At 49.7% G+C, this 22,542-nt stretch overlaps 1 protein-coding gene across 1 annotated transcript; it reads right to left on the bottom strand.

The window, feature by feature from the left end:
• Positions 1–222: 222 nt before the first annotated feature.
• COCCADRAFT_6918 (uncharacterized protein) lies at positions 223–22,327 on the bottom strand (the record flags this gene model as incomplete). The annotated part of the gene is made up of 8 exons (XM_007716347.1): positions 223–6,002; positions 6,056–10,207; positions 10,260–11,690; positions 11,753–12,684; positions 12,780–19,325; positions 19,397–20,868; positions 20,920–21,740; positions 21,850–22,327. The coding sequence occupies 8 exons, from the start codon at positions 22,325–22,327 to the stop codon at positions 223–225; spliced, it is 21,612 nt and encodes a 7,203-aa protein (XP_007714537.1).
• Between the last annotated feature and the right edge of the window lie 215 nt (positions 22,328–22,542).

Genomic DNA, 22,542 nt, shown 5'->3' with positions numbered 1-22,542 from the left:
ATATTAACTTCTATATGTTATACTATTATATTGTTGAGTTGTATAGCTTTAGAAGTTTGCAAAGTTGGTGGGGTGCGTCACTCGCTTGTACGCGTCACTCGCTTGTAAACTACGTTAAACATCAAAGCAGAAACTGATCAACACTAATTACTCAACCAACTACAATAGACGAACAACTCATGAAAACCAACAGAAACATAACCGACTCCACATCAAGCCCGCTCACGGCGCCTTAGGAAGTTCCTTAGGACTCTCCTTCCTACTGAATCCAAACCTCTTAGCCAGCGTCCCCAACGCACTACCCCTGCGTTCCTTAGGCCTCTCCTCAACTCTCAACCTACCCTTGTCTCCCCAAGGGTTCTGTGCATCACGATCAATTTCCTTCTTACGCTCTGCAGCAACGATGCCTACTTGATCGAAGAAGACGGAATTGTCGATCAGATCCTCGACGCGCACCTTGAGGCCGTCTTGGTCGAGGATAGATGCGACTTGCGCTAGGCCCATGATGTCGCCGCCGAGCTGGAAGAAGTCAGAGTTTAACTCGACGGGGGCGGGTAGGCCGTTCTCGTCGTGGAGGATTTGTTCCCATGCAGCGCGCAGGATTTCGGCGACCTTGTTTGTCTCTTGGAGGTTGAGACCAGTGTCTGCTGGAAGAGAGATGGGCTGCTTCTCTGCAGACCTCTTGCGCATCTTCTCCGGATCGATGGTTGTTGGGCCCTGAGAGCTGAATTCTGAAGGTGATGGTAGCAAATCGCGAGGGCTGTGGGAGAATGCGATAACGTTGGCGCAAAGCATCTCAAATACATGTTGTGCGAAATCCGCGGTGATAGTGCTGTTGGGAGCGTATGTTAGGCGGACTTCCATCTCATTGTTAGCGCGCGAAATCGTGTGTATAGAAAGGTCTGCAAAGTCTTCTTGGGATCCGAGGGCGCCGACAGTGTACTCTACTCCTCCTAGTTGCATGGTTTGGTGAGTGACCTGGGCACCTTGGTCGTGTTGCAGAATGCTTGAAAAGTTGGTCCAATCTGGCCACTCCGTGCAGTTGCGAGTGATCTCGCGGAAACCAAGTGCCTCGTAAGGCATGTTAGATATCTGCTGGTCTTGTATGTTTTGAAGTAGGTCGAGGACAGTCCAGTCAGGTCGGTATATGACACGAACAGGAACCATGTTCAAGCAAGGCCCGATGATGTTCTCGATGTTTTGAACGCTTCCATTGCGACCAGAGATGACGTGCCCGAACACGATATCGGACTTGCTGGCGATACGTGCAAGAGTCGATGCCCAAGCTGCCTTGGCAATAGTGGCACTGGTAATGTCGAAACGCTTGAGCGAGGGTGAGTCGACCCTCCTTTCTAGAGTGATTGAGCGACCAGCCGCGCGTTGGTAATTGGGACCGAAGCGGTTGACAATCTCAGTCATCTTGGATCCACGGAGTACTTCTCTCCAGTGTTCGTGAGCTCCACTCACAGTCTTTGCTGTCTCTCGAACAAAGTTGCCGAAACTTGGAGCAGATGAGACAGGAAGGCCGTTGTAACCATCCTGAAGTGCAAGAAGGATTTTTGACATGCATACGCCATCGTACTGGGCATGCGACAACCGCATGAATATACGGTGAGATCCAGTTTGCTTTTGCTTCGCAACCACAAACTGAATAAAGGCTTCGCCTACACGGGGGCCCATCTCACGATCCCTTTGCTGCAAGCCTCTGGTGAAGGTGTCAAGATCGTCGTCCGTCTGCTCATACATAAATTCTGGTTGAAGTTTACGAAGAACGACTTGGAGGAAGCGATCGCCGTAAGGAACGAACACGGTGCGTAAGATGTCAAAGGCTTGTACCATGCGGTATGCAGCTTGTTTGAGCTTGCGGAGGTCCAGTGTTCCTCGTCCATCGAGATAGAAATAATTGAGCATCCACTTGGACTCCATGATTGATCCAGTAATAGCAAGAGCTTGGAAATCTGTCACAGGAAATATGTCCGAGATACCACCCTTGAAAACCTGCACCTTTGAGATGACGTTATCGACGTTCGGGTCGCCAAGGAGAGAGACAGATTTAATATTCGAGCTCTCTACCCCTTCATGAACGGTTTGTGGTATTGGCGACGTCTTGTACGTGACTTTGCGTGGCGTAGACGGTCGTTCTTGAGTGGGGGCTGAGAAGCCTTGCCATCTGTTGAACATTGTGTCGTTCTTCGTAACCTCCGGCTCATCAAGAACTGCCTGCTCATTGAGGGTTAATCCTTGCATGTCACTCCTGAGCTCGGAGGCGATGGAATTAATGTCACTCCAGATAGACGCTGCCCGCCCACGGGATCCATGACGTCGATGCTTGGATTGATCTCCAACATCCCCATCACCAACTACTGATTCTCCACCCGCTCGTGACATGACTTCGTCAATGACTTCACCCGCAACACGTACCACGCGGGCCATATCCGCAAAAGTAGGGTTCTTGAATACATCTGCGACAGTCATTGACAGTCCCTCTTCTCTTGCGGCACCAACCAAACGCATAGCAATGATGCTATCCCCTCCTAGTTGGAAAAAGCTGGCGTCTTGTTCGATCGACTCTTCAACCATTTCTAACAACTCACTCCACAAGTTGAGAAGCTTCTTCTCCACAAAATCAGGGGCCACCTTGGGCGAAGCCTCTGTAGCATAGGCACCCAGGGTAGCCACCATGTCAGCGGCCGTCTGTATTCTGCTCTCAGCGTTGCTGACGAGACTCAGACGACGCGAACGGACAGATTCGGCTCGTGTAGAACCTGTGGGAACCATAGGACCGTCGAGGCTCGCGCGAACACGGTGTGATGTAGATGCTTTCCTACTAAGCATGCCCGTCATCTGAGTGGTCATTTGATCGATAGTTGACGACGTAGTTTCTGCCGGCAACTTGTTTTGAGCCACGATTTGATTGACGATCTGAGGAACCATCTCGCTGACAATGGACCGAATGAGATTCGTCCAATCCGGTGTTCCTGTTGTTGCAGGAACCGCTGCAGCGATATCTGGGAAGACAATCTGAGGTGTTTGTGGTGGAGAGGTCGCTGACGTGCTGGAATTGTTCGTTCCAGATCGGGAAATTGATGAATGTAACGATGGTGGTGCAAAATGTGCTATGCTTGCATGTGCCGGCTTTCCATTTAACACAGCGTCCAGCTCTCCGATTGTTTGCTTGGAGTCACGTAGAGCTTGCACCAAGATTGCTGACATTAGAGAGGACACATTCTTCACCTCAGCATCCGTAACAGCATCGTTCCAGTAAGTGAAGCGTACGCCTTCGTCGTGTCGCGTTGCGTCGATGTTCACCGTGATGGCAAATTCGCTAGGATCATGGCCGTCTAGCTGCTCGAACTCAATGCCTGTATTGGTCGTTTCCTCATCTAGGCCACTGCGCTTTTGGATCGAGATGGCAGTGTTGAAAAGAGCCTTTCCAGATAGCCCCAAATCGTGTTGAAACTGCGCAAGGGAGCAATGCTGGTGCGGAGTCGAGTCAATGAAATCTGACTGCACCTTTTGCGTGACTTGAAGAAATTGAGAAGACTGGTTGATTTCAACGCGCGATACCAACATGTTCAGGAATGCTCCGACAGCGCTCTCTACATTTGGAACGGGTACATCCCTTCCAGAAGTGAGGTAGCCGTAACAAACGTCGGAGGAGTTGGTATAAGAACGAAGGACTATTGCCCAGGCTGTCAAGAATAGATTGGCAAACGTGACGTTACTAGTCTCAGCAAGGCCATGGAGCTCTCCAAAGCGGCTGAAACGCATATCGAACGATTTGAGTTGTCGTGGTTTACTTGTGTCTCGAGTTGCAGTGGGGAAATAGCAGGGACTAACACCACGAAGTTTTGCTTTCCAATATCCGATGGCATCATCTGTAGACAGTTCACGAAGGTACTTGATGTAGTCGCTGTAGAGTGGACCTTCGCCGGTCAGGCGCCCTTCGTACGCTTCCTGAAGGTCGTTTTCGATGACTGCAAGAGACCCTCCGTCAATCACCGAGTGATTGACGATGAGTTTGACAACGACTCTTCCTGATGTGGTCTGGATGACAGCAGCTTGGTGCGGGAGGACCGGTTTCTTCTTGCCGTTGAGAGAACTGTGTTTAATGGACTGCAGCATCGCGGGCAACTCTGCGTCACTGCACGTACAAGTGACAACTCCAGAGTCTGGATTCTTGAGTACAATCTGATCGAACACCCCACCCTTGCAAACGCTATCGATGAAAACAGTGCGCAAAGCTGGATGACGAGCGACAACTTGTCTCCATCCGTCAACGATTTTCTTGGTATCGACTGGTCCACGTCGCGCCTTGACTTCAAAGACTGTTGAAGACCAGTATGACTCAGGAGCTCTAATTTGACTGAGAATCATTCCGTCCTGGATTGGTGAACAAGGATATATGTTCTCCACAAGATCAAATGACGATATGCCAACATCGGGTAGTGTCTTGAGTACCCGATCAAGGCGGCTGTAAGACTCCAAGGGCAAAAGAGGAAGATCTGCCATTGTAGGTTGAGGCTTGTTCAGCTTGGCTAGCTCAGAAGCAATCTCCTCCAGGGTCCGTTGGCATTCGGCGATCCACCTGCGAATACCCTTCTGATTCTTCGAATAGCGGTTGTACATGAAGCTGAACTGGATCTGATCATCAGCCACAATTGCAGATATTTCAAATAATGCCATGCGGGAGGTTTTCTTGCCAACGTCGGCAGTCTCTTCTCCATCATCGCTGTCAATGTTTGTAGGTTGTAGCAAAGATTTCCCAGCGCCAGCACTTCCTTGGTAACCAAGATAGTTGAAAAGGACTTCCATTGGCGCATGGTCTGCAAATTGTTGCTTGCCATGCTCCGTAAGGAAACGATGTGCGAAATAAGGTCTTCCACTATCCGGGATCTTTCCGCGCGTATCCTTGACTTGTCGAAGAGTATGAAGAACTTCATCCTCATCATCACCAATAGGAACAGTTACTGGATACATCGTTGTAAACCATCCCACGGTCCGGGAAAGGTCTATGTTGCTTGATTCCCACACTTGGCGACCATGGGACTCGTTGAAAACCGTCGGAGCCTTGCGATTGATGAAGACGCGTGAGAAGGAATGTATAACAGCTGCAAGGAATATATCGACAAGGTCTGTTTTGTACACATGATGATGGCCTGTTGCCATAGCCGTGACCTCCTTGGTGATGGTAAAATCGTCTCTTTCGACATCCCCGTAAAGGTTGGATCTTGCGTCCATACCCCAGAAGGAGAGATTCGCTGGTTGTACGACAAGAGGCTGCCTTTGGATTGATGATTGCTGGAGCGTGTCCAATGCGTGTACGCTCTGTTTCTCACACCAAGCCTGGAATGATAGACCTTTTTGTAGCGTTGGGATTGAGCTAGCAGATCCCAAAAGATCTTCTAAGTCTTGTATGATCATGCCCCAACTTACAAGATCGACAACAAGGTGATGGGCTGCCATGAAAATGATCTGTTCACCCTTGATGTCGAAAAGATTCGCGGCGAAGACAGGGCCTTGTCGAATGTCAAGACTCTTCTGCGTATTGGCTACGATAGGGATAGCCGATGCCACAGCTGAGATGGCATGTGCCTCAAATACGTAAGAGTTTGCTGCGGGCTTGATGAGCTGTTGCCATTCTCCTGCTGTGTTCTTCGAGTAACGAGCTCGAAGCATGCCGTGGCATGCAACTATGGCATCAAGGGCGTGTTTCACAGCAGCGGGCTCCACGCGCGAAGTGATGCGCAATGTGGACGACTGATTGAAGTGCGTGTTCTGTTCTGTGCCTTCACTTTGGAAATAAAAGCGCTGGATAGGTCCCAGCTGGAAAGGCTCGTCAAGTCGCTCTTCGCCGTGAGCCACTGTAGCTGTAAACTTCACGCCATCGGCCAGATGAGCAAGCGACTTAGCACGTAGCACCTGGTTCAGAGTGAGATGGATGCCTTCACTCCTGCACCTGGCAAGCATCTTCATGGCGGCTATAGAATCACCACCCAGTGCTAGTCTCAGTTAGTGATGAATGACATATGATCTTCAGGTCCAGAGTACTTACAAAGCCAGGATCGGCTAGGCTTGACCCTCTCAGTCGGAATGTTCAGCGCCTTCGCCCATATTTCGCGAAGCATGGCAACAGCATCGCTCATCTCCTCTCCCGTATCCCCAGTGGAGTCAGTCTGCATGATCTTCTGATACGTAGAATCATCGAGACCCTCCAACCAGGCACCAACCAGCTTTTTGTCGAATTTAGTAGAAACAAGAGACGGAATGCGAGGAACTGCTATCCAGACGATGGGGACCATGTATGGAGGAACTCGTTCCATCAGCCTCTCTCGCGAGCAATTCAACAGCGAGAGAGATTGTGCATCGGAAAGAGGCGTGTTCCATTCAGTGTTTGCATGTGCCTCCATACCGGCAGAGAAGCTGACAACAACAGTAAGTTTCTTGGCGCATGGACCAGTCTTGGGCAGTTGCACGACTAGTTGACGAATGCTGTTGTCTCTTTGAAGGTTATGTTCGACTTCACCAAGCTCCATACGTTGCCCAGCAAGCTTGATCTGGTTGTCTTTTCGTCCCATATACTTGATTGAACCATCAGGATCATAGGAGACAAGATCTCCAGTACGATAGATGCGGTTCCTAACAGAACTAGAGAAGTCTTTGAGAAAAGCCGGGTTTTCGACAAAAGCCTCTGCGCTTCGTTTAGGATCGTTCAAGTATTCTCGTCCAACATTTGATCCTTCCAAACATAGCTCGGCCGTCGATCCAACAGGAGCAAGCTTATGGGGGTCGTTGTGATTGGTGAGCCAGCCACGCCCTGCTTTAAGCACATTTCCGATATTGGAAAGTGAACGTTGCTCCCGAACCTTATCATTTGTGAGCGCGAAGATGCAGCACTCTGTCGGTCCGTACACATTCAATAACCTGACTCCAGATGCCCACTTGTTGATCACCTCAGTAGTCATTGTTTCGCCTCCGACACAGAGTGTTTTCAGGGTAGGAACAGACTGGGGCCCTTCAAGCGTACTGGCGACTGATGGGGTCATGAAAGCCCAATCAGCCTTCAAAGAAGTCATGGCCGAAGCCAGATCGGCAGTACGTTGCTCTTCAGATGGTACACAAACAGTGGCTCCAAGGAGAAGAGTTACGAAGATTTCAAGTACAGAAGCGTCGAAAACCAGGGTACTGAACTGGATCACTCGCGAAGTAGGAGTTACATAGGATCCTTCACCGATCGCGATGGCGTTTGACGTGACATTCCTATGCTCTATTACGGCGCCTTTAGGGACTCCAGTACTTCCAGAGGTAAAGATGACATAGCAAGTATTATTGCTCCTGATCTTCTGGGTCAGTGGCGCTTCGGGCGCGGGAAGTTTCCGTATAGAGTCCCCTGTAACAATCCAAACGTGTTTTACCAGTGCTTCGAACCGAGACTTGTATGACGGTGAGCATAGAATGATGGAAGATTTGCATGTCTCGATAATCTGTTCATGTCGGGAAGGAGGGTGTTCTGGCGACAATGGTACATAGGCAGCACCAGCCAGAATAATGCCCATCATCGCAGCAATTGTCCAGAGAGATTTATCCAAGCATATCAGGACGAGCGTTTCGGGACCAGCTCCGAGATTGAGGAGTTCATGTGCCAGGTTTGTCGCGTACTTGAAAAGTTCAGCGTACGTGAGTTCACCATCGAACGCTGCAACTGCGACTGCGTTGGGTTGAGCAATCACGTTCTTTTGGAATACAACTGGTATAGTATCTTCAACCAATAGGGGCTCTCGAGTGTTCCATTCACGGATGAGCTGCTTGTCCTGATCACTGAAGACACTAACTTGGCTGATGCGAGTCGCGCTTTGGACTTGGTTCAGTACAGACTCAAACTGATAAGCAAGACGCTGAACATGCCACGGGGAGATGACGTCTGCATCAAAATGCATGAGGACATTAGTGCTGGAAGATCCAATGTTACATTCCACGACCAAGGGGTACGTGAAGAAATTGCTTTGGTTGCCGTTGTCGTGGGTTGACCACATGGAGTTGTTCAGTGCCTCGTTGTCTGTTTGAACTACCATAAGATTCTGGAAATCGCAGGCAGCTGCTGCCTCGTTTCCGATCGCTTTGATTGCAGGTATACCATAGTGCTGGTGTGGTATGCGCTCGGTAACAGTGGATGCTATTGCTTGAAGAAGTTCACGAATGGTCGCTCCACTGTCGATCTTTACTCTTGTCGGAATAGTCGTCAGGACAGGCCCACATGCGTCCATGATGCCACTGACGGAGATGTCGCGTCCAGTGAGGGTCTCTCCAAAGACTACGTCGTTACTGTTTGTGTAGGCCGCAAGTACTATAGCCCAAGCCGCTCGAATAACATTTGCGGGCGTAACATCGACATGCTTGTGCGGCGCAAGTTTCATCTGATGATGAAGTGTTTGGCCATTTGGCTTGTCTTTGGCGTTGACCTGCGAAGATCTGGGAAACTGATATGCGTCAGTTCCGTTGAGACTTGTTTTCCAGTATTCCTTCGAGACATTATCATCTGTGTTGGATAAGTATTGGATGAATCGAGCGTAAGGGGTTTGCACCATGGTCGATGCGCCTTTCATGTAGATTTGCTGGACGCGCTGCAGCATCAAGTAGATACTCCAGCCATCGTAGAGAGCATGGTGCAATGTCCACACAAAGTACCGCTGATTAGACTTGGTAGTGACAATCGTGTAAGCAGCAAGGTTGCCACCAAGGTTTGAGGGGATTCTTAGCGCTTCTGCTTGAACATCTCGAAGCGAGCTTGCTTCGTTCCACAAAATCCTGTCCTCCTTAAGCACAACCTGCATAAATGTACCAGATGCAAGTTGGATGATTCGAGTGCGTAGAATATCGATCTCCCCCACAGCCTTTTCCCAGGCTGATCTAAACTTGGCCATATCCACAGATTGTGGAAGCGCAAGAACATGCTGCGCGACATATGCTCCCGGCTGCTTGATGGTGAGAGTGACAAGTGCATCTTGAAGTGGACTAGTTGGATAGATGTCCTGAACATGAGCGCTGAATATCTGGCATTGCTCCGTAACATGGTCAAGAACATCAGATGTCTTGAGAGGTTCTCGAAGAAGATCAAATGGCTTTAACGATTTCTCATGTTGGCTAGCACTAGTAGTGCGAGAGGCAATCTTGGCCAGATCAGCGAGCTTGGGTGATTTGAAGATATCGATGAAGGATAGCTCCAGTTGTTCAGTCTGCACCTTCGCAATGAGGCGCATGGATGAGATTGAGTCGCCACCGAGACGGATAAAGCTGTCATCAATACTGACCGAGGAAGGAGGTAGATTCAGCACTGCGCAAACAGCACTGTGAATCTTCTTCTCCGCATCTGTGGTAGGCTGCTTCTTGTTTGCCATACTGCTGAGTCGGTACATGGCTAACGCTTCACGGCTAAGATCTTGTACAGACACTCGTAGACGGTTTCGATCCAATTTTCCAGCCGACGTCCATGGCATCTTCTTGACCGGTATGAAGATAGAAGGGATCATGTATGTCGGTAGCGAGCCTGCGAGACCGTTTTCTGCATTCTTACAGATGTCTCGCAGTTGGTCGTCCAGAGGAAGAAGTAATTCATCAGAACCTGTATCACCAGCCGTCGCATGCTGTAAATCTTGTTCTTCTTCTACAATACAAGGTTGTACAAGTGAGAAAAATACTGCGAGAGCTTTTGCTGAGCTTCGGGTCGACGGTGCAATCAGTTCGACGGCTGATTGCACGTTCTCTGGCAGGTTCTGGCTCACGTGGTACTCAATTTCACCCAGCTCAACACGCTGTCCATTGAGCTTGATTTGCGTGTCTTTGCGTCCGACATAACTCACAGAACCATCACTATTATAGCGAACTAAGTCGCCCGTCTTGTACATGCGAACAGTCTCGAATGCGCCATCTCGCGCAGCGATCGTCGCAGTCCACAAAGGATTAGTGATGAAGGCTTTTCTTGTCTTTTCTTCCTCGTTCAAGTACCCACGAGCAACAGTCGGTCCCTCAATGACCAATTCACCCACGGTGCCTACCGGCATAAGCTTGTCGTGATTTCGTGGGTGAACAATCCACAAACGACATCCGCTTCCAGTACCAATGGTACCAGGTTCGGATGCGATGAGTTTGTGATCGAGCGTGGACTTGTATGCAGTAGCTGCTACAACAGCACATTCTGTTGGTCCATATGCTACATTTTCTGTTAGCTAATAAATCTCAACGGAGACAATTGAGACACTTACCATTGATAAAGCATGTGCTGGTACCCCATTTCTTCAGGATATGCCCAGGGAGTGCTTCGCCTCCGGAAACGAGAGTCTTCAAGCAGGGAACGCGCTCTGGCTCAACAGTACCAAGAACAGAAGGGGTCAGCAGCGACCAATTGGCCTTCAACTTGCGGATTGCACCAGCCAAGTTATTCATCCTGTCATCTTCCGAGGGTACACAAACTGTCGCACCCACTGTCAATGCGGACAAGATTTCTATGCAGCTGGCGTCAAAGGTGTACGATGCGAACTGGAAAGTGCGCGACGTAGCATTAATGTTCATGCGACGCGTGAAGGCAGCTGCACTTGTGCAAAATGCTCTGTGAGAGATAATTGTCCCCTTCGGCTTTCCAGTGGTACCAGACGTAAACAGGCAGTACGCTGCGTTCTCAGGAGTTGCTGCTGCAAGAAGTGCGCTAGAAGCAGGCGTTGCTAGCTTCCGGATCGAGCGCTGGTCAACTATGAAGGGTCTCTTGGCCACCTCCGATGCGGTTGCTTGATACTTGCGGGAGCATAAGACAACCTCGGCCCCGACGTCCTCTATGAGTTCGCGAAGACGCGTCTGCGGGTGTTTGGGATCAAGAGGAACATACGCGCCCCCTGCTTTCATGATAGCTATCATGCTGACAATTGCCCATGATGACTTCTCGAACAATATGGGAACAAAAGTCTCGGTCTTGATGCCAATAGACTGAAGATGAGCCGCCAACTGATCAGTGACCCTGTCAAACTCCTGGTAGGTGAACGAACCATCCCATCCCTCAACGGCCTTCGTCATGCGCGGCCTCGTTAGAGCTTGATCATGGATGACTTTGTGTACACAACGGTTGATGGGTGGAGGGAGTTCTGCATTCCAACCCAGAATCTGGCGAAGGCTGCTTTCGGTAGATGCATCCACACTCCCAACCGTGAGTTCGCTGGCCACGCTACCTACAATGATATCCAAGATCTTCTCGTATGTATCCGCCATATTCTGAGCCTGGGTAGGAATGATCTTGTCTCGTGAATACCCAAAATCGATAGTGATACTGTCGTCCATGACATCCGCATTGACAGTGACGATATACTCCCCGGAATCGTCCGCCTCCATGTCCTCGTAAACAAGTGCTATCTGATCAGGGTCGCGTGAGAGACTGCGGCGCTGGAATGTGAAAGCTGTATTGAAGAGTGCGGGTAATTGCATCTCATGCTGAACATCGGCAAGCGAGCAATTTTGGTGAGACAGCGCATCTGTGGAACTCGTTTGAAGAGATTCGAGAAGTTCGGCAATCGTTGTGTTGTCTGAGAATACTAGACGACCACAAAGCATGGTAATGAAGCAGCCTACAGCAGACTCAATATTGGTGACAGGTATGTCCCGACCGGATGCTACCAGGCCAAAGGACACATCAAAGGCGCCGACATAGTCTGGAAGAAGACAATAGTTAGCGAAGAACAGAAAGTTGATACTGGACCGTAAGTGTACTCACAGTGTAGAGTCAAAGCCCAAGTAAGTTGAAGCAGGTTAGAAAGAGTGACCCCATTTTGCTTGCAGAATGCTTGAATTGGATCGATGTTGCTTATATCAACAACGACTGAAGCAGGCTCACGCGCAAGCGGCTTCCCGTCGTTGAGAGTCGGGAAGAAGCAAGGCTCAATTCCCGAAAGGTACGACTTCCAGTAAGCCAGATCACCATCTCTCGGCATCGAGAGAACGTGCTCAATGTAATCGGAGTAAAGAGGTCCAATGTCTGCTAGCGATAGCTTCTTCGCGTACGCACGAGCGAGATCAATAAGCATGTTTGAGACAGAAGTACCGTCGTTGATCACGTGACTGATCTCAAGCTTCATCCACACTTCGTTGGACTTTGTTTTTGCGATAGTCATTCTGTGCGGAGGGGTGAATTCTCGACAATCAATTGAACCTAGGCCACGTAGCATTTCTTTGATACGACGGTCGTCGCAGTCCGCAAACAATTGGACTCTTCCGGCCTTGTTTTTGACCACAATTTGGTCTTTGGACCCGTCTTTGGCAAGGCCATCGATGAAGATGGTTCGTAAGGCTTGGTGGCGATGAACCACCACCTGCCATGCTTCGGCAAGTCGATGAGGGTCGACCGGACTGTTGTCGGTTGATTTGACCTGGCATATTGTCTGATATGTATATAAGTCAGGATTTCGAGATTGCGTGAAGAGCAGTCCTTGTTGCATAGGAGAAGCAGGGTAGATGTCCTCAATGTCGTCAAGATTCAAGCCCGCAGGAAGGGCATTTTTGATCCTATCGAGACCATTATAGAGCAGCGGCAAACTTCGAAAGTTCTTGAGGCTCTGCTCTTGTTGAGCTTGTAACAGTTCATCGATAGCATTAACAAGCGTCTGACGGCATTGTCCAACCCATTCGCGGATCTCTTGCTGCCGATTCCTAGTAGAAACCAACATTGTCAGTACGTTTAAATGAATAACTCAAGTAATCTTGATGAGAAGAAAAGGATATTTAAATTTTACAAGCGGACTTACATGTTGCGGTTCCAATCAAAGGATATGTTGATGGCTCCTTTGGAAATTGCAGCAGTGACTTCGAAAAGAGCAAGACGAGGAACCTCGTCTCCAATCTCTTTAGATTTCAGGCCGGTAAGAGCAGTAAATATGCTATCTTTACGATCTTGGTGTTGAAGCCTTCCAACATAGTTAAACAAAACCTCAGCTGGCCAGTGACTATCAAATCGTTTCCGGCCTTCTTCAGTCAGATTTCTGTAGGCAAAATACGGTCTTCCTTTGTCTGGAGTTCTGAGCCTGAAATCCCTGACCCACTGGATGGTGCTGATGATATCCGTCCTCTCATCTGCAGAAATAGGGAGGTAAATCGGAGTCGCGGTGGAAAACCAACCAATTGTCCGAGATAGATCCTGACGAGAGTTGAATGTCTCTCTGCCATGACCTTCGTTATGTATCGCAACGGGAGACCGATCTGGAAATGTTTTACGGAAAGATTCGAGAAGTCCGGCAACCAGGATATCGACAATCTCCGTTGCTAAAGCATCTTGGGCGCCAAGAAGCAGCATTGTGTCACGAGTGGACAACCCTACGTCTTCACTAATCAAATCACCATTGAGATTAGGTCGTCCTTCCATACCCCAGTAATCAAAATTGGCAGGCGCAACTTCCACGGTGGGGAAGCAGTTCCCAGGATTCTCTTGTTTGATTTGTAGGAACTGCTGTTGTAGCCATGCATGATAGGGCAGACTCTGAGGAGAAGGCTGCACTCCATTTAACAACGCCTGGAGATCTTCGAGAAGAACACCCCACGAAACAATGTCAATGACAAGGTGATGAGCAACCAGTGTTAACACTTGGGAGAAGTCATCCTCAATTTCGAATAGATCAATGGCGAAAGTTGGACCACTGGTGATGTTCAAGCTCGTCTGGCTATTGTCAAACGCGCGCTGTAGTTTTGGATCGCTCGTTTTCTGGACGCGGTGGCGCTGTAGCCTGAAAGAATTTTCGATATCTTGTTCGACGCGCTGCTTCCAGATTCCCACTTCATTCCTGGTAAAGCGTCCTCGGAGCATGGGATGAATTTTGACCAGGGCCACAAGTGCAGTTCGAAGTTCACTCTCCTCGATGTTTCGAGAAAGACGCAATGTCTCAGCCTGGTTGAAGTGATTGTATGAGTCACCAACGGTTTCGAAGAACACCCTTTGAATCGGTGAAAGACCAAAAGACAGAGAGTATTCTGTGGCTTCAGGGGCAGGCTCGGAGTTTTGAGAGAGGTCGACTGTAGAAGCTAAAGCTGTGATTGACTTTGCACGAATAATGTCTTTTACGCTAATTGGGAGGCCCTGTGCGCGACATTGTGATGAAACTTGCATAGCTGCAATCGAATCGCCGCCAAGATGTAAGAAGGACTGGTTGAGCCGAATATCGCTAGCAGGAAGGTTCAATGCTTTGGCGAATATCTCTTGTAGCTTGTGTTCGATAGAAGATCCACTGTTCGTATTAGGAGCTTCTGAACCCATTGTCGAAATCAATCGATAAGTAGCTTGGTCCATTTGCTCCAACCATTGCGCCGCGCGTCTTCGATCTAGCTTTCCAGATGGCATCAAAGGGAAGCGATTGATAGCAACCCACAAAGATGGGATCATGTAAGTTGGTAAGCGTTCACAAAGGCTGTCCCTGATACTGGCGATATTCGGTGAAGCAATCTCTTGAGATATGATCTGCAGTGGGCTTGCAGTGCCCAATGCGGTGGCCGGCATGTTCTGTAGTGAAAGTATTGCGACTAGCCGTTTGGCACAGGGGCCCTTAGCAGGAACAGAGGCGAGAGCGCTCTGTACCATATGATCGTCAAGGAGCTTATGTTCGACTTCGGATAATTCCAATCGCTGGCCCCGAACCTTAGCTTGAAAGTCCTTGCGACCAAGGTACAGCATTGTACCGTCTTCATTGTACTTCACCAAGTCTCCAGTCTTGTAGATGCGTAGGGGTTTGCTGTCGTACATGCCAAGCAAATCCGTTGACCATCTTATAGCTGTGAGGAATGCCTCTGCTGTCTTTTCCGGGTTGTTGAGGTATCCCGCACCCACTGCACCACCCTCTAGCAGCAACTCGCCAACAGCTCCGACAGGTGCAAGCATGTGGGGATTGTTACGCGAAACAATCCAACCTCTGGCTGTGACAACATCGCCCAGATTGTTTGGTCGTGTGCGGGACGTCATAATATTACAAGTAGCTACACAAGCGCATTCAGTTGGACCATAGCCGTTGCCGAGTGTGACCTTGTCCGCCCATGTCGTGAGATCCTGCTGAGACATGGCTTCTCCAACCAAGAACAATGTTTTGAGAAGCGGAACTTGCGATGGGGTCATTGTACGGACGACTGAAGGTGTTAGGGCAGCCCAGTTCACATTGAACTGGTTGATAGCTCCCACAAGATCGTTCGTCCGAGCGGCCTGGTCTGGAACGCATACGGTACCGCCATTCATGAGAGTAGTGAAGATTTCAATCAAGCAGGCATCGAATGTGTAGGAAGCGAATTGGAGAATCCTGGAAGTCTCGGAAATCTTCCAGCCTGGAGCGAAGGCCGTGGAGCTAGTGACCCAATGCACATGATTGACCACAGCCCCTTTTGGTTTTCCAGTCGACCCAGAAGTGTAGAATGCATACGCTGGGTCATTGAAATCAACCGAAGGAAGATATGGAAGATGTGGCTTGTTGTAGACGGTTGACTCTCGATCCACCACCTGGGCTCTGCAGGGAATCGATTCACACAGCTCTTCATATTGCGGCGCGCAAAGAAGTAACTCTGCTCCTACATCACCCACTATCTCACGAAGCCGGAGGACAGGAGCCTCGAAGTCCAGAGGGACGAAAGCAGCACCTGTCTTGAGAACAGCAAGTATAGCAACGATCGTCCAGCCCGACTTGTCAAAACAAAGCGGCACGAATTGTCTAGGCTTCACGCCTAAGGCTGTCAGTCGGTATGCAAGTGCTGTAGCGCGTTCATCAAGCTCCTGGTAACTCATGACACCAGTGTCCCAAGCGTCGATAGCAGGTGCTGCGGGCCTTCGCGCGGACTGGTCTTCCTGAATGACGTCGTGAATGCATCTGGGGATGATCGGTACAGGCTGGCTGTTCCATGCACTTATCATGTCTCGGTCAGCGGGATTTAGCAATTCGACATCGTCCAGCTTCTTGTCCATATTGATGTTGTCATTCAGTTGACAGAGCAGGAACTCAAATTGCTGAGTGATACGCTCGACGAGCCACCTTTCGACAACACGATCATCGAACAATGCTTCCACGCGGACGCCAGTTGAGTCCACTTTGCAATTGAAGATAAAGGCGTAGTTCAGGAAGTTGGTACCAACGGTGTTACTACTCTCCATCCGCCAAAGCGAGCTGTGGGAATCAATATCATCAGCCGCCTCGATACCTAAGAAGCTCTGGGCCTCGCAGGCTGCCGCCGTCTCTGAGTTGAGTCTGCGGATATGTTGTAGACCGGCGAACTGGTAAGGCAGAGACAAAGATGATTGTTTCTGTGTTTCTTTCAGATATTCGTGAACTGTCAACCCACGGTCAAGTTGTGACCGAGCAGGTGCGGTTGTGATGGTGGGGCCAATTATAGCCTCAATACCAGGAACGACGGCCTCCCGGCCGCTGTTCGTTTCCATCCATACCACATCATCTGAACCTGAATATGTCGCAAGAAGAAGGCCCCATGCAGCTCGAATTATCGAGGGTACCGTTACTTCCAGTTCCGTATTTCGCTTCAGCTGGATACGATGGACCAGCTGGCCGTTGGTCTCAACATGATAATCAGGAGAAGGCAATTGGCAAAATTGAGTTGCTGTCGCGTTGTCCAGGTGTGACATCCAGAACGCATCGGACTCCTTCTGATCCAAGGAGCAAAGATACTTGACAAAGCGTGAGTAAGGAACCGTAGCAGGCATGTCTTGCATATCGTTACGGTAGTGCATTTCCACTTTGCGAAACAAGTTTGTCCAGCTCCAACCGTCGTAAATCGCATGATGAACTGTCCAGACGAACACTGGGGTGGCGGTGCTCTCTCCCACGAGAGTAAGAGTGGTAAGAGGCGCCCCGTTTTTGGCAGGAAGCCTTCTGGTACTTTCGTCGATGTGCTGTATTTGGGAAAGGGAGTGCCATGGAAGCTCCTCCTGCAGAACAACTTGAAGAAAGCCATAGCTTTCAGAGTAAACGATACGTGTACGAAGGATGGGTTCGGCAGCGACTACTGCTTTCCAAGCGGCTTTGAAGCGTGGGATGTCGATATCTGAAGGCAATTTGTAGACAGGCTGCACTACATAGGTACCCGGGTCTTTGTTGGTCAGCATTATGAGGCCCTCCTGAAGCTTGCTGCATGGATAGATGTCTTCAATCGAATCTGGGGAAACCCCGCATTCTGAGGCTGCGAGCGCCAGAACAGCATGGCGGTTGACTGCTGGGAGCATCTCAAAGGGTTTCACGTCCGTGACAAGCGATATTTCTTCGGACGAAACAATGGCAGTGGCGGCGAGGTCAATTAACTTTGGATGTGAGAAGACATTGGCCACGTTGAGAAGAATGCCCTCTTTCCTAGCCGCAGTCACCAGTCTCATGGCACTGATTGAATCACCGCCGAGGCGAAAGAAGGAATCTTCTGCGCCAATTCCGCTTGCTCCACCGCTGAGATTCAGCACAGAAGCCCATACGTGCGCCAAAGAGACTTCCGTATGCCCCTCGGGTGCGCGGCCACTCTTTCCTGCTAGGCGGTACGATGCGAGCTGCGAATCTGAAACTGCCGCTGCTAAGGCTCGTAGAACTTTTCGGTCCAGCTTGCCTGAGGTCGTCATGGGCATGCGCGTGACTGGCATAAAAACCGAAGGAACATAATAAACTGGTAGCGCATTGGCAAGAGCCATTTCGGCCTGTTTCGCCATAGCTCGCAACGATTCGGTCATTTCGCTGATGGCCACTGTTTCTTCCCTTTCAGAAAAGCACAAAAATGCTACCAGAGCTTTAGTAGAATTGCTGTCGTTGAACTTGACCAGTTCGACAGCCGATTTGGCGCCGGTCGCTAGGTTGAGCTTGAGGTGGTGCTCAATCTCACCCAACTCAATGCGCTGCCCGTGAAGCTTGACTTGCGAGTCTTTCCTACCCAGATACATCATTTCACCGTCTGAAGTATACTGAACAAGGTCTCCGGTGCAATAGAAGCGGCGCCCGGTCGTTCCTGTAACGCTAGCCCACTCGGGATCGGTGATGAAAGCAGCCTGCGTCTTTTCAGCGTCATTCAGATAGCCACGGCTGAGAATAGGCCCTTCAAGAAGAAGCTCTCCTTTACATCCTATTGGCATCAAGCGATTGCGGTTTTCAGGATCGACAACCCACGCGACGCAGCCGATAGCTTTGCCGATATTAGTTGCTTCACCACGACCATCACTAAAGTCCTTGAATGCCGAGTTGATTGACGCTTCGCTGGGCCCATACTGGCCGACAACCGATACATGTTGGCTCCAAAGCTCGATCAATGCCTTGGTCAACGGCTCCGCTCCAAGACACAATCGCTTCAACGTTGGAACCTCTTCTGGAGAAAGCAAAGAAGCCACTGTGGGCGTGAGGTCCATTATGTTGACATTAAGCCTGGTTACAACTCCAGCGAGATCATTGACCCGGTCAGCCTCAGAAGGGACACACACGCAACCTCCCCTCTGGAGGGTAGTAAACATCTCTTCGAGTGAGTTATCGAATGTGTAAGAGGCGAACTGCAGCATGCGCGAGTTATGGTCCAGACCAATCTTTGTTCCGTGTGCTTCAGCACTGGTGACGATAGCAGAATGCTCGAGGACCACTCCCTTGGGTCTTCCGGTGCTACCACTGGTGAAGATGACGAAGACTGGATGATGCGGCTGTACACCGGTGTAGATTGGGCCTCGAACTGCTGGAAGACTTTGTAATAGCGAGTCATCTACAACAATCACCTTGTCTATGAGTCCTTCAAATTTTTCGGCGCGGGCAGCTGTCGTCAGAACAATCTTCGAGTCAGCGTCCTCAAGACGTGTCTGCAAGGCGTTCGCAGGATGCGTAGCGTCAAGAGGAACAGCAGCGCCACCTGCCTTGATAACGGATAGCATGGCGATGATAGCAAACATGCTTTTATCAAAACATGTTGGTACAAATGTCTCGGGCGCGACGCCTAGCTGGACGAGATGATGTGCTAATCGATCGGTAACGACGTCCAACTCAGCGTACGTATACTCTCCGTCATGTGCACATATTGCCTGAGCATCGGGCTGGCGGGTAGCCCATTGAGAAAATCTGTCGTGTACACATTCATTGATGGTTGCTGGCATGATGTTCCAGTCGTGGATTTGCTGAAGATGTTTTGGGCTGATATGTTCCAGAGTTGAAATGCGTCGCTTCGCATGGAAAACGATATTTTCCAAAGCTCGAATAAAAGTGTCAGCGACGTTTGTAGCTTGAACCGCAGTGAGGTGATCCGTCCAATAATCGAGATCGATTGCTGCGCTGTCCTCACCAACTTCAATATTAATACTGACCGGATACCTAGGCATAATGTTAGTAAAGGAATGGCGGAGTTGTTTGTTTGAGACTTGAATCTTCAATCTGTAACTTACTCAGTCGGGTCATAGATTGGGCGAACTTCCTGTAAGCGGACTCCGGAAAGATCGACAGCCTGTTCCTGAGGCAAGCGACGGTACGACAGCGCGGTGTTGAACAAGTTCGCGCCCGACAATTGGAGGGCATGTTGAACATCAGCAAGTGCGGTGTGACGATGTGGGAGAGCCTCCATGTAGTCTCTTTGAACGTCTTGTAACACATCGAGCAGACACCGGGATCCATCGGAAAAGTTTACCCTACAGACCAGAGTATTGATCAATGGACCGACGATGCTCTCCACGTTTTCAATTTCTTCCGAATCCCTTGCAGATGTCAGGTATCCAAACGTGACATCATCGCTACCAATATAGCAACTAAGCGTAAGCGCCCATGCAGTGTGAAAGACATTTGACAGCGTGATACCGTTGGCGTTGCAGAAGGATTGGAATTCGGGCAAGCTGATGCTAGACAGATCCATACGAATCGTGACGAGCTTCTTTTCCAGGACCTGGCCTTGTCCATCGTCAAGAACGGGAAATGAAGAGATCTCACTACCATGTAAGTAGGACTTCCAGAAGTCCAGACTGGCTTCTGCTGGCTGCCGGGTAAGCCACGCAATGTATGCGCTGAGCGGAGTACAGTCCAGTGTAAGTTGTCCCTGACATGCTGTCCTCAACTCACTAATAAGTAAGCTCATAGAATGCCCATCCATGATCGCATGGCTAATATCCAGGGAGCAAAATATCCTTCCGTCGGCCGTTTCACATATTGTTAGGCGATGGTTTGGGCATTGACCGTCATTGTAAGACATAGATCGCTGCTGCTCAATGATTCTGATAGCATCATGTTCATCTGCAGCCTCAAGGCGGACAATGTTGGCCTCAATGTTCTTGAGGACAATCTGGTTGTAGAGACCCTTAACACCCACATTCTCGGCGAAAACAGTTCGCAACGCTGGATGGCGCTTGACAACCTGTTGCCAAGCCTCAGCAACAATCTTCCAAGACATCTGGGACTCTGGCGCTAAAACTTCATGAAGTGTAGCAGCAGCATAGTACCCAGCATCTTTAGTCTGTGATAGTAATAGACCTTCCTGCATGCTGGAGCAGGGATATATGTCTTCCACTTCGGTGTCAGGAATTCCCATGGCCGAAAGTCTATCAAGAATGGAGTTGAAGCTTTCTTCGGTCAGAGACAAAAGCGGAAAATCGCTAAGCGTTGGCTTTGGCTCCAACACATTGAGTCCGCGGATCATGTTTGAAATGGTTGCTTCGCACTCTGAAACCCATCTCAAAACATGTGCCTGATGGAGCATATCACGGTTGAAAGTAAATGCAACCTTGAGACGGCCTTTGAAGACAAAGGCGGAGATTTCGAAAAGTCCCCATCTGCAAGTACTATGGCCAAAGTCAGAAGTACCGCCAGCTTTACCAGTCTCACCAGCCATCTTGCCCACTGGCTGAAGAAGAGCGTCTGCCCTTTCAAGTTGCTAACAACCATATTAGTGGAACAGCGACAATGAATGAGACTTTCGACATACCTGATATTGGCCAAGATAATTGAACAAGATCTCCATTGGCCAGTGGGACTTGAAGTGTTCGCGGCCATCCTCGGTGAGGCATCGACGTGCAAAGTATGGCCGACCGTTGCCAGGAATCCGGCGTTTGAAATCTTTTATCTTACGGACTGTATCTGTGAGTTTCTCGGATGGCGTCACGAGGATGGGTGACAAAGCAGTGAACCATCCCACCGTACGAGTGATATCGATACTGGAGTCCCATGGCTCGCGGCCATGGCCTTCATTGAATATCGCGGGAATTGGTCGGTCAGTGAAAACTAGAGACCAAGATTGAATCAGAGACGCAAGCAAGACTTCAACCGGCTCCGTCTTATAGGCATTGTGGCAAGTCGTGAGAAATGCCGAGCTGAGCTCGTTGTCAAGCTCAAAGCTGGCATGGCTTGCATTGCCGTAGGTGTTATCCTGGTGCTGGATGCCCCAATATGAGAAGTCCATGTGTGGGACATCGACTTCGGGAAGAATCTCATTGAGCTCCAGAGACTCTGCATGCTCCTGTTGCAGTTCCGCCCATTTCTGGAATGGAAGTGCTGGCGCCAAGAGCTGCCCACCTTTCAAGATTTCTTCGAGCTCTTCCAACAGCAGTCGCCACGTGACTAGATCAACAACGAGATGATGGCCAGTGAGAAACGCAAATTGCTGAGTTCCGTAATCAAAGAACTCGGCGGCGAACAGTGGCCCAGCGGCATGATCAAGGCATTGCTGCGTATCCTCAATGGAGGCGTCTATCGTGGCTTGGGAGGTAACGGTAGAATGGCGGAAGCGATAAGACCCTTCGATGTCATCTAAAGTAACTATTAGCTGCGGGAATAGTAGATTCAAGTCAATTATATGTATGAAGGCTCGAACTGAGCAAGGAGATGGAACAAAGCAGGGTCACGTGGGGTGACATACTGGTGAGACGCTGTTGCCATCCGTGTTCAGCTGAATGGGAGAAACGTGCGCGTAGCATCGAATGACGAGTGACAAGCTGTCTAACTGCAGCGTGAAATTCATTTGCACTGGTTATTCGTGCGACCCGAAGATAGAATGATTGATTAAAGTGGCCGTCTGTATTTGGCCGTTGGAAGTAGAGAGACTGGATCGGTGAAAGGTCGAAGTCTTCGTCAAAGTACTCCTCGTGGTCGTATGAAGAGCTTTCAACCTCTTTGACCGCAGTCGCCAGCTGGGTGATGGATCGACTTCGTAGAACATCTTGGACGCCAAGACTCAAACCGTCCTTGCGGCACTGACCAACGACCTGCATTGCAGAAATAGAGTCTCCGCCTAAGGATAGGAAGGACTGGTCGAGGGGGACATTAGATATGTTGAGGACGTGGGCCCAAATTGATTGGAGACATTGCTCCATCTGATTGTTCGCATGAGACGCCATTGCTGGTTGTGATTATGGAATACCTGAAAGACAATGAGTACAGTGCATAGAAACTGGACAGGTCATGGAAGCAGTTGACATCACGCCAGAAGCGAACAAGGTAATGCCTTGTATGCTTCACGTTTGGTAGGATACAGCAACAGGGATAAATGCGAAGGAGGATGAACCTACCAAGGCCTGTGGTACTGTATTCGACAACACTGCGGGTTAGCAAA

Source organism: Bipolaris zeicola, assembly GCF_000523435.1.
Source record: "Bipolaris zeicola 26-R-13 unplaced genomic scaffold scaffold_136, whole genome shotgun sequence".
Classification (NCBI taxonomy): domain Eukaryota; kingdom Fungi; phylum Ascomycota; class Dothideomycetes; order Pleosporales; family Pleosporaceae; genus Bipolaris; species Bipolaris zeicola.
Note: the sequence above shows the minus strand (reverse complement) of the source record. Positions and strands in the feature narration are given on the sequence as shown.